This window comes from Palaemon carinicauda, chromosome 31, assembly GCF_036898095.1.
Source record: "Palaemon carinicauda isolate YSFRI2023 chromosome 31, ASM3689809v2, whole genome shotgun sequence".
In the NCBI taxonomy this organism is placed as follows: domain Eukaryota; kingdom Metazoa; phylum Arthropoda; class Malacostraca; order Decapoda; family Palaemonidae; genus Palaemon; species Palaemon carinicauda.
The window spans coordinates 25650243-25662530 of record NC_090755.1 but is presented as its reverse complement, the minus strand read 5'-3'; the positions used below and the strand labels follow the sequence as shown (position 1 = coordinate 25662530).

The 12288-nt window shown below is 43.0% G+C and overlaps 1 protein-coding gene across 2 annotated transcripts in view; it reads right to left on the bottom strand.

The window, feature by feature from the left end:
- Positions 1-7240: 7240 nt before the first annotated feature.
- The window catches only part of LOC137624359 (aspartate--tRNA ligase, mitochondrial-like), a 195491-nt gene continuing 190443 nt past the window's right edge, over positions 7241-12288 (bottom strand). The window contains exon 13 of one of the 2 annotated variants that reach the window (XM_068355060.1): positions 7241-7465. In XM_068355060.1, coding sequence (XP_068211161.1) covers positions 7305-7465 — 161 coding nt within the window. In that variant the 3' untranslated portion in view covers positions 7241-7304. The remainder of the gene's footprint in view (positions 7466-12288) is intronic. The other variant, XM_068355061.1, reaches the window with a different exon arrangement.

Genomic DNA, 12288 nt, shown 5'->3' with positions numbered 1-12288 from the left:
GGCATGTAATCACAAGAACTGTTAATGGTATCAGAAGCCAATTTGAGTACGTCATTAAGGAACCAGGTCACCGGGGTAGGACGAGTAACCGGTTTCAGTCTGGCACAAGCTTTCGGAATTGAAGCTAACAAAGAGTCGGTTAAGTCTATGTTAAAACCCACTAGGAAGATCTTTTTCAGAGCCGATTTAATAGTGGTGATAGTATTGGCTGCCAGACCTGATTCTAATAACGATCTAAAGAAAGTGACTGTAAGGTTCAAGTTCATACAGTTCACGTCTGAGTCTTTTAAAAATTTTGCCAACTTTTTAACTGCAGAGTCATACTGGCGGATGGTGGAATCTCGTTTATCCGATTCTAGGAACAAGGTGTTTTGAGGATCAATATTGGCACCATGCATAGCCGCAAACTTCATAAAGTCCATAAAGTTAGGGCGCTCTGAATGTTTGAGAAAGCGTACACAACGCGTGTTTGTACTATCTGAGACAGAACCGGATTGGGTATCGGGTGAGGGTATAGTTTCAACTCCCGCAGGAGAGGATACCAGTTGCTCTTGGGCCAGTTGGGTGCGACCAAGGCTACTTGTCCCTTGAAGGATCTCAGTTTGTCTAGAACTTTCAGCAAAAGATTCACCGGGGGAAAGAGATAAATCTTTTCCCAGTTGTCCCAATTCTGTGACATGGCGTCTGTGGCGTAAGCCTGAGGGTCTAGATTGGGAGCCACATATACTCTCAATTTGTGGTTGGATTCCGTGGCGAAAAGGTCCACTTGGATACCGGGAACCTGAGAGAGAATCCACCGAAATGACTTTAGATCGAGTGACCATTCCGATTATAGAGGGGAGGTCCGGGACAGGGCGTCTGCCACTACATTCCGGACTCCCGCCAGGTGGACAGCTGAAAGATGCCAACGGTTCGAGGCTGCTAGGGAGAATATGGCTACTAGAACATGGTTCAGAGGCCCTGACTTTGACCCGCCTCTGTTGAGGCAGCGGACCACCACTTCGCTGTCGAGGACCAGACGAAGGTGTTGTTTCTTGGGAAGAGCGAGACGTTTCAGGGTTAGAAGAACTGCCATGGCCTCTAGCACATTGATGTGAAAATGGCGGAACAAAGGAGTCCAAAGACCTTGAACTTTCTTGAGCTGAGAATAGCCGCCCCAACCTGATAAGGATGCGTCTGTGTGAATGATTAATTCCGGAGGCGGAAATCGAAGGGGAACTGACTTTGACAGACTGTTTGCTCTTGTCCAAGGAAGAAGTCTTTCCCGTAGAATGGGAGGAAGGCGGACTTTCCTGTCCCGGAGCTTCCGGTTCGCCCTCGAACGCCAGACACGATTGATATCTTTCAATTTTGCCTTCAGAAGAAGATCCGTCACTGAGGCAAACTGAAGGGACCCCAGAATCCTCTCTTGGAGTCGTCTGGAACTTACTTTGTCTTTGAGAAAGCGTTTGGTGTTCCTTGCAATCTCTAACCTCTTGGGTCTGGGAAGACACAGAGTATGAGATATAAGATCCCATTGCAGGCCGAGCCATTGGAACTTCGATTTTGGAAGAAGACGGGACTTCTTGAAGTTGATCTGGAAGCCTAGAGATTGAAGATAATGGATGACTTTGTGAGTGGCTTTTAGGCAATTTTGGGAGGTGTCTGACCAAATGAGCCAGTCGTCCAGATAGGCTACTACTTGAATCCCTTGATTCCTGAGTTCCTGAACAGCGACTTCTGCTAGCTTTGTGAAGATCCTTGGGGCGATGTTGAGCCCGAAAGGCATCACCTTGAAGGAGTAACTTTTGTCCCCTAAGCGAAAGCCTAGGTACGGACGGAAGTGTCTCGCTATCGGGACGTGATAGTAGGCGTCTGTAAGATCGATAGAGGTGGTGACGGCCCCACGGGGAAGTAAGGTCCGCACCTGCGAGACGGTAAGCATTCGAAACTTGTCGCATTGAATGGACAAGTTGAGAAGGGATAGATCTAGAATCACTCTTCTCTTGTCTGAATCCTTCTTCGGGACACTGAACAGCCGACCTTGAAACTTCAGATGTTTCGTTTCTTGTATGGCGTTCTTTTGTAAAAGATCCTGGACAAATTCGACCAGGTCCGGAGTGGAATGTTGACGAAATTTGTTCGGAGGAGGAGGTCCTTGAATCCAACTCCACCCCAGTCCCTTGGAGATGATACTGAACGCCCAGGGACTGAACCTCCATTTGTTGCGGAAGGCATAGAGCCTCCCCCCTACCTGCTGCACCTCAGTATTGGTTTGAGGAGTTGCCTCCACGTCCGCCTCGGAAGTTCTTTCCTCTGCGAAAGGCTCTTCCCCTGCCTTTGTTCTGGTTAGAGCCACGGTGGTAGCCTCTACCTCTACCGTAACTCTGGGAAGAGCTATGAGCCTCGTAAGACTGGTTAAAGGCAGGGGAAGTGGCGGAGGCACCAGAAAGCTGGCTCTTAGGTAGCAGAACGGTGACATAGTCATCCGAAGGAGCCCGAGAGGTGGAAGGCTATGCAGGGACAACAGAAGATGGAGGAAGAGGCAGCCGGAAGTTGGATGAAGCACTCTGTTGTTGCCTGAACTGGGTGGAGGTATATGGTCTAAGCTTCTTCCTACCCCGGGCTTGATAATTTGCGGGGTCATACTTGCGTTTAGGGGTCAAACCCCAACGGGCTTTAAGGCTCTGATTAACCCTAGTGGCCTCCGCCAAGACTTCCTCTACGAGATCCTCGGGGAAGAGATTTGAACCCCAACAGGAGGACCGGATGAGTTTATTAGGTTCATGCCTAATCGTCGCCTCAGCTAGGACATGCTTGCGACATCTGCGTTTAGCAGTAGCGAAGTCATACAAGTCATAATATAAAGACTGTAACGTAGCCTTGTTGAGAGACTTAAAAATACTCTCCGTATCGTAAGTCAAGGCTATCGACTCCGTGGATGTGGCCAGGTTTAGAGTACGGCCCACACGTAGGCGGGAATCATATTCCTGTTTAATGAGGGATTCCGGGAGACGGGGAAGCTTCTCACTAAACAAGACTGAGGCACAGTCTGCTGCAAGCTTGCCGGAGGTAAAGGTGGTATGGACGTTGTCCCAACACTCAATACCTGAGGGAAGAAGGAGGGAGATTGGATCCACCTCTCGGATGGGAGGCAAGGGCTTCTCCTCCAGAGCATATTGAAAGGCAAGCTCTGCTACCTTATTGACGCATGGAGTCAAGGTGTTCTTGTCCATTAAGAACATCGTAAAGGAGCTTTTATAAGGCGTCAGCATGGTGTTAGTGCAGCCGATGTCATTCAAAAATCTGGCCCAAACAGATTGGGCTTGCTCCTTCGGGAAGATGACCGTCTCTTTGGGGACCTTGTCTAATCGAACTAAAGCTTCCTCGGTAAGCCTGGCATAACCATGAAATGGAAATGCCAGACCAGGAGGAAAGAATTCAAAGTCCTCTAGAGGACGAGTGCCAAGGCCCTCCAGGGTCAACATTCCGTCTGAGAACGGGGAATGAAGAGCCATCCGCCAGGGGTTGTTCTTGGCAAACGGCGGGAGCTTAGAGGCATCCGGGATGAGAGAGCTTTGGACTCTCTCCGGAGCTCCTTGCTCTAAAGCCCCAATTCTCTGACCGAAGTTAGAGAACATCGTGTCCATCCTCGACTGCATCTCCGAAACCAACTTTGCCTGCATCTCCGACACGATGCGAAGCATGGCTGATTCGGAAAGGCCCGGGCTAGCAGCAGGAGGGGCGGAAGGAACTCCCGGGTCGTGAGACTTAGAGGAGGAACCAGAGGTCTTTGAAGACGGGTTCGTACAATGTTTAGAGCCATGAGAAGTCTTGTGAGGCTTGCGAGCTTTGGGTAAGGTCCTTGAAGTAGACTTATCCTTAGGGGGAACCGGGTATGAACGTTGAGACGAATCACGGTCCCCAGAAAATCCAAGAAAAGAAGAGCGATCAGAAGAAGAAGAAAGAGCGGGGCTGAGGATAGGAATCTCAGCGCCGGACACACCTGCCTCACTTACCACCCTACCTGTATCCGGCTCGTCTAGCAACATTGGTTCGACGTCCAGGTTCATGGAGGCAACATTGTCCTCCAGACCTCCGGGGGCGTCCGATGGATCTTGCTCTGGGTCGATGAGACCCGTTATAGTGGCATCAATGTGGGCAATGATGGGAGCTGCCACATGCCTAGCCACAGCAGCTGAAGACTTGGCGTTGGGGTAAACCATGGTGCAGTAGTCCTCAGATAGGACGTACGGCCGCTTAGACTTCACATTCCGGGCAAACCCACCAACCCACACCTTCAGTGTGGCCCGAGCCGCAGACTTTTGCTCCGGGGATGCCTGAAATAATAGTGGGAATTATAAAAGGGAAACTCCCAATGGTCCTTCAAGACCATAGATATCTTACTAATAATAAATTAAATAAGAAGGCAATATAGCCAACGGGACTCACCGAGTCAGATCCAAGGGTAGTGATGAGGTCGAAGCAAATCACACAGTTATCCGGGTGCCATACCACAACGTCTTCCAGTTGAACCACACAAGGGGCGTGAGATCGGCAGACGGAGTGGCCACAAGGCTGGTGCAGAACAGCTGCACAGGCCGGCGTCAGACAATGCACCATCTATAAAAAGAATAGTATATGAGAAACTGTAATTCTCTTAAGTAGGGGCGGGTCTGGAGGACCCGGGCCTAACATAGGTCTAACACAAGATTAGAGCTTAACTGTACTATTCTTTAAGTAGGGGCGGGTCCGGAGGACCCGGGCCTAACATAGGTCTAACACAAGAATAGAGCTTAACTGTACTATTCTTTAAGTAGGGGCGGGTCCGGAGGACCCGGGCCTAACATAGGTCTAACACAAGATTAGAGCTTAACTGTACTATTCTTTAAGTAGGGGCGGGTCCGGAGGACCCGGGCCTAACATAGGTCTAACGCAAGGTTAGAGCTTAACTGTAATATTCTTACATAGGGGCGGGACCGGAGGTCCCGGGCCTAAACATAAGTCTAACTTGAAACTAAAGTATAGCAATCCATTCCGGTCAAGCCGGGAGCATAAAAAAGTATGCAATAACAAGGAATTAAGACACATGGTGTCTGATTTCCCGGGGCGGGGTAGACCCCGGGCCGGGAAATAAAGGTATATCCAATACCAATTCATTTAGGGACTCCGGGGTAGAGATCTGTCATATATAATCATCATAGGAAATGTTATAAAATAATAGGGGGGCGGAACTGTAGCTAAGAACCGCCAATCAAACCCGGAGGGTTTCGTATAACATAAGCCAGAATGAAAAGTGAATATAAAATAGGGTGCACCGGGATCCAACTCTGTTGACCGGTGGCCAACCAGACTAGACAGAGACGAACCCGCCGGGCCACCCGGAGGACAAAGTCCATAAACACTTAACTACCCCCTCTAAAAGGAGGGAAGGCAACGGTCCCTTAGTGGAGGGGGGAGAAGCCTAGCCGCCCACCTAGCTAGAGGGGGAGCGTGGGGGAGGATCACGTGATACGAGGCAGCAGGGCTACCAACTGACAATCCCCAACCAGACAGATCAAACGGAGTAATGGCACAAATATTCATTATAATAATAATAATAGCGTTAAATTATATGAATAAACACATAGAAAATTTTTGGGCAAAACATGCAACATAATAATTAAATCACAAAAGACACACCTGATGGCTAAAAATAACATTGCCGCCTTAGCACGAAGGTCGGCAGCCATAACGATACGTAAATGATATCGGCCCAAAAATTGAACCACGAGGATTCTAAACGCTAAATAATGAATATTCACAATAACAAATAATATTTGATAATAAAATAATACACATAGTAACACCGCAAGTGAAAATTAAAAGCTCTCAAAAACAGGAGTACCAACTGTAGTGAAATCAAGCAAGATCGGCATGAACGAAGAGAATAAACTCCTATAATATAAATATTAAACGATCTAGGTTGCTCAAAACACAGTAAAACCCAGCTTGGTACTTAACTTAGACGGTGTCTCCTGGGAAACCGACGAAGAAGCCATAATTCAATGGAAAATAACCAAAAATCGAGAGCACAACAAAAATGCGGGTTACTTTACTCGTCGTGCTAAAAGGAGTTGGGTTCTGAGCGGATGCATTGTTAGTAGTACCGAGTGAGGTTGAACGGCTCTCCTCTATTGGGGTTTTCTGTCGTGGATTAATCTAAATAGTGCGGGACCTCTGGAATATACGCCCAATTTTATACCGACACCAATAGGTGAGCGAGCTAGTTAACCTAGCACTCCTTTACATTTTTTCTCTGGTATATTTAGCAGTAAATTACCTAAGAATAAGTGCTAAATGGAGCTTATTCACTGGGCGGCACAGGTTCGAGCCCAGAAATAATAATAATAATAACACCAAACATCTTATTTTTTCTAAAACACTTCTACATATTAACAGTCTTTTTTTATTCTATGCCAAAAAGCAATCAATAAAAATTATATGCAAGATGCAGAGAGAGACTTCAACACTCCAATAACACGTGGATATCAGCAGGAGTTCATAAGAACATGATGCTGGCTGAAGCCAAAGCGACATGACTACATCAAATGGATGAATGGGGCTTCTCACCCACCTATGTTATCAAATTGCCTTGTTACATTCCAATGGGTGTTTCCAGGTCACATTGAAAACATTCCTATATTAAAGAGCTCCGGTTTCTAGTTGTGTAGGATCAAATATATAACTAAGTGAGAAATTGTGCAATAAAATAGATATAAAGAGCAAATGCTGTAACTAAATGAGAAATAGTAGGCTACTCTTTCTAAGAATTTAGTAAGTATACTGAACTACTTAAGAATGGCAAAAGGCATCTGAAAAATGCAAATGGAAATAGTCTACTGTTGGTAAAAATACCAGATAAATATATCTACCATCCAGTATTTCAATATTACAAACCGACACAAATTATTTATCTAAACCATGATGAACACACCATCAATGCAAACTTTAAAGTGATAAATTCAGCATAGGAACCACTATGAATCAGAAAAGCTAGTTATTTGGTAACTTTCTTATATCATAGACCAAGAACATAAAGATACCAAACTCATTACAAACTACAGAACACTTGTAAGAAGTATAACAACCAGAACTTAAAAATCCCTCTAAAATATAATCAAATTGTCTAATCTACTTGAATTAAAAGATACTCTACAAATTTTCCATATACCCCTAAAAGGTGTTGTATAGACATAGCTACCAAGAATGAAAAACAAAATAAGGAAATGCCTTTATTTACAAAAAAAGAAAATAAATAACCTTTAGAAGTAAAATGTTTCTTTCTATTTATCCTTAACAGATATATGATACAATTGCTCTTCATCTTTTGTAATTTTGCCAGGCGCTCCGGACATCAGGCAACGGCCTTCTAAGCTTTTAGGGAAAGCTATGACATCTCGAATGCTTTTGCCTCCACAAATCTTCTCCATCAGTCTATCAAATCCTGGAAATAATTATAAAAGAAACAATAACTTACAATAAACAAATTAATTGACCTTTTGGTTTCATAAGTAAACAATCATATGTCACACTTCATAACTGAACACAACTACTCATGGGATAATTTCAGTGTTACTGAATGATGTCAAGTTACCTAACGAGATGTTCCATGAACTCAATAACTGTAACTATTAAATATTTTAGTGTTAATTTAATTAAATATGAAATGTTCAGATAACTTTTTTTTTATGAAATACAGGTTTGCACAATTACAAATCACTAATATGTATATACATTTTTGAAAAAAAATTATTAACTGGTTACAATTACAGTATATATAATAAAGAATTTAATAAACTATAGATCTAAAATTATCTCAACCATCATTTGAAGAACTTTATTCTCCTTAATGGGATAAGGGATTCTCCCAAATAGGTGGCTCCATTTTCCCGACTTATGTTTTCTAAATGTATCTAAATTTATCAGTACTCTTACTAGAGACTCCATGGTGCTTTCTCATTTGTCTTTCAACAATCACAATAAGACAGAATATGATAGAAATGCTTCTTTTGTGTAGTAACTCTAAAGAAAGAAATTAACCTTTCATAGAAATTTTTTCTTACAAACTTTCCACAGAGTTAGAGTAGCTTTTGACATATTGGTAGTAATTCCAATGCTCACCAGAAAGACTGGGTGAAGAACTTTGTTGTTTCGTACACTTGCTGCCATGATTCATTAGCTTTTGACTTAGATTCTGAATCAGGCTGTAAGAAAATTGTATATCGACTATCGCATATGAATCTGACAATTGGATGGACCTAACATTCACTAATGGCCCCAGTGTTATAACAAGTGAAGGGGATCCTACAAGGAGGATCTCTGTAATATCAAACTTTAATAAGATTACATATAATTATAAATATATATATATATATATATATATATATATATATATATATATATATATATATATATATATGTATATATATATACTCTGTATATATAGTATATATATGTATACACATACATATACAGTATATATCTATGTATATATATATATATATATATATATATATATACATGTATATATGCTATATATTATATAAATAATATATATACATATAGTATATATATATTATATATATAAATATCTAAATATATATATATATATATATATATATATATATATATATATATATATATATATATATATATACACATATATATATGTGTATATGTATATATATATATATATATATATATATATATATATATATATATATTTATATATATAAATACATTATTATTATTATTATTATTAATATTAAATGCCAATCTACAACCCTAGTTGAAAAAGCAGGATGCTATAAGACCAGGGGCTTATATATATATATATATATATATATATATATATATATATATATATATATATATGTATATATATATATATATATATATATATATATATATATATATATATATATATATATATATATAAAACGGATTTTGAGAGAAGCGAAAAAAGGGATTTTGACGTAGGAAAAATCTATTTCTGGGCGAGGGACCTGTGCCGCCCAGTGAATAAGCTCCTATTAGCACTTATTCTTAGGTAATTTACTGCTAAATATACCAGAGAAAAAATGTAAAGGAGTGCTAGGTTAACTAGCTCGCTCACCTATTGGTGTCGGTATAAAATTGGGCGTATAATCCAGAGGTCCCGCACTATTTAGATTCATCCACGACAAAGACCCCAATAGAGGAGAGCCGTTCAACCTCACTCGGCACCAGCAACTCGGCATCCGCTCAGAACCCAACTCCTTAGCACCCAAAGTTTGGGGACTCCAAGGGAGAGGAGCTGGGAGGGTTCACTGGGCGGCACAGGTCCCTCGCCCAGAAATAGATTTTTCCTACGTCAAAATCCCTTTTCTGGGCTTGAACCTGTGCCGGCCAGTGAATATATACAAGAGAAATGTCACCAAACTTGCAAAATAAAGGAAAAACAAACATAAGGGAAATACAAGTTGCTTTAATCAGAGATGAGTGCCAAAAACAGCTATAAGGGTATCTTAAAAAGAACATAAATCCACTTGGTAGAACAATTGACCAAAAAAGGTAAGGTATAATAATGCCGTGAATGATGATATATACAGATACTCAGGAGTCAAAAATTTACAAATATAATAATAGTAATCAGGTGCGAAACCAACGAATACAAATAGGGTATAAATGAGGCAGGTAAGGGGGAGAGATAAAATAACAAGGAATTAACATATGAGTTACCTGGGGGTAACTACGCTCCCTGCAGCTACTGTAGGAAATTTAAGGGCTTCCAAATGTTTAAGGTAGTGTTTCTTGAACACTGAGGGTGACTTCCACCCTGTATACCTGGAAAGATCCGTAAAATTCATGTGGTGAAAAAAGTTCACCGAAGTAGCAACCGCTCTGATATCATGTGCAAGAGGAAAAGAGTCAGGGCTAGCTTGTTTAATAAAATACAAAATTTGTTGCCTGATCCCTTTAATGGTAATGGTACCGCCTTGTTCTCTAACGAATAGAGGCCCCGAGGAGTTAGAGGAGGTCCGGGATAAATAAGACCTAAGAGTAGTAACAGGGCACAGAGACGGATCTTGCGTGAGGGGAACAATTTTCCAGGAGGACCATCTGTTCTGAGGGTCTTCGTTCTTAGCTAAAAAGAATTTGTTAGGTGAAAGCAGGACCTCTCCCGAAGGAAGGAACTCAATATGACCCGGGTCTCTTGACAAAGCTGCCAGTTCAGAAATTCTTGCCCCGGAAGCCAAACTCACCAGGAAAAGTGTTTTCCTGAGAAGGGGTATGTAATCACAAGAACTGTTAATGGTATCAGAAGCCAATTTGAGTACATCATTAAGGAACCAGGTAACCGGGGTAGGACAAGTAACCGGTTTCAGTCTGGCACAGGCTTTCGGAACTGAAGCTAACAAAGAGTCGGTTAAGTCTATGTTAAAACCCACTAGGAATATCTTTTTCAAGGCAGATTTAATAGTGGTGATAGTATTGGCTGCCAGACCTGATTCTAATAAAGTTCTAAAGAAAGTGACTGTAAGGTTCAAGTTCATACAGTGTACGTCTGAGTCTATAAAAAATTTAGCCAACTTTTTAATCGCAGAATCATATTGGCGGATGGTGGAATCCCGTTTATCTGATTCTAGGAACAGGGTGTTTTGAGGATCGATATTGGCACCATGCATGGCCGCAAACTTCATGAAGTCCATAAAGTTAGGGCGCTCTGAATGTTTGAGAAAGCGTACACAACGCGTGTTTGTACTATCTGAGACAGAACCGGATTGGGTATCGGGTGAGGATGTAGTCTCAACTCTCGCAGGAGAGGATACCAATTGCTCTTGGGCCAGTTGGGTGCGACCAAGGCTACTCGTCCCTTGAAGGATCTCAGCTTGTCTAGGACTTTCAGTAAAAGATTCACCGGGGGAAAGAGATAAATCCTTTCCCAGATGTCCCAATTCTGTGACATAGCGTCTGTGGCGTAGGCCTGAGGGTCTAGATTGGGAGCCACATATACTCTCAACTTGTGGTTGGACTCCGTGGCGAAGAGGTCCACTTGGAGACCTGGAACCCGAGAGAGAATCCACCGGAATGACTTTAGATCGAGTGACCATTCCGATTCTAGAGGGGAGGTCCGGGACAAGGCGTCTGCCACTACGTTCCGGACTCCCGCCAGGTGGACAGCTGAAAGATGCCAACGGTTCGAGGCTGCTAGGGAGAATATGGCTACTAGAACATGGTTCAGAGGCCCTGATTTTGATCCGCCTCTGTTGAGGCAGCGGACCACCACTTCGCTGTCGAGAACCAGACGAAGGTGTTGTCTCTTGGGTGGAGCGAGACGTTTCAGGGTTAGAAGAACTGCCATGGCCTCCAGCACATTGATGTGAAATTGGCGGAATAAGGAAGACCAAAGACCTTGAACTTTCCTGAGCTGAGAATAGCCTCCCCAACCTGATAGGGATGCGTCCGTGTGAATGATTAACTTCGGAGGCGGAAATCGAAGGGGAACTGACTTTGACAGATTGTTGGCCCTTGCCCAAGGTAGAAGTCTTTCCCGGAGAATGGGAGGAAGGCGGACATTCCTGTCCCGGAGCTTCCGGTTCGCCCTCGAACGCCAGACACGATTGATATCTTTCAATTTTGCCTTCAGAAGTAGATCCGTCACTGAAGCAAATTGAAGGGACCCTAGGATCCTCTCTTGGAGTCGTCTGGAACTTACTTTGTCTTTGAGAAAGTGTTTGGTGTTCATTGCAATCTCTAACCTCTTGGGTTTGGGAAGACACAGAGTATGAGATATAAGATCCCATTGCAGGCCGAGCCATTGGAACTTTGATTTCGGGAGAAGACGGGACTTCTTGAAGTTGATCTGGAAGCCTAGAGATTGAAGGTATTGGATGACTCTGTGAGTGGCTTTTAGGCAATTTTGGGAGGTGTCTGACCAAATGAGCCAGTCGTCCAGATAGGCTACTACTTGAATCCCTTGATTTCTGAGTTCCTGAACAGCAACTTCTGCTAACTTTGTGAAGATCCTTGGGGCGATGTTGAGCCCAAAGGGCATCACCTTGAAGGAGTAATTTTTGTCCCCTAGGCGGAAGCCTAGATACGGACGGAAGTGTCTCGCTATCGGGACATGATAATAGGCGTCTGTAAGATCGATAGAGGTGGTGACGGCCCCACGGGGAAGTAAGGTCCGCACCTGCGAGACGGTAAGCATTAGAAACTTGTCGCATTGAATGGACAAGTTGAGAAGGGATAGGTCTAGAATCACTCTTCTCTTGTCCGAATCCT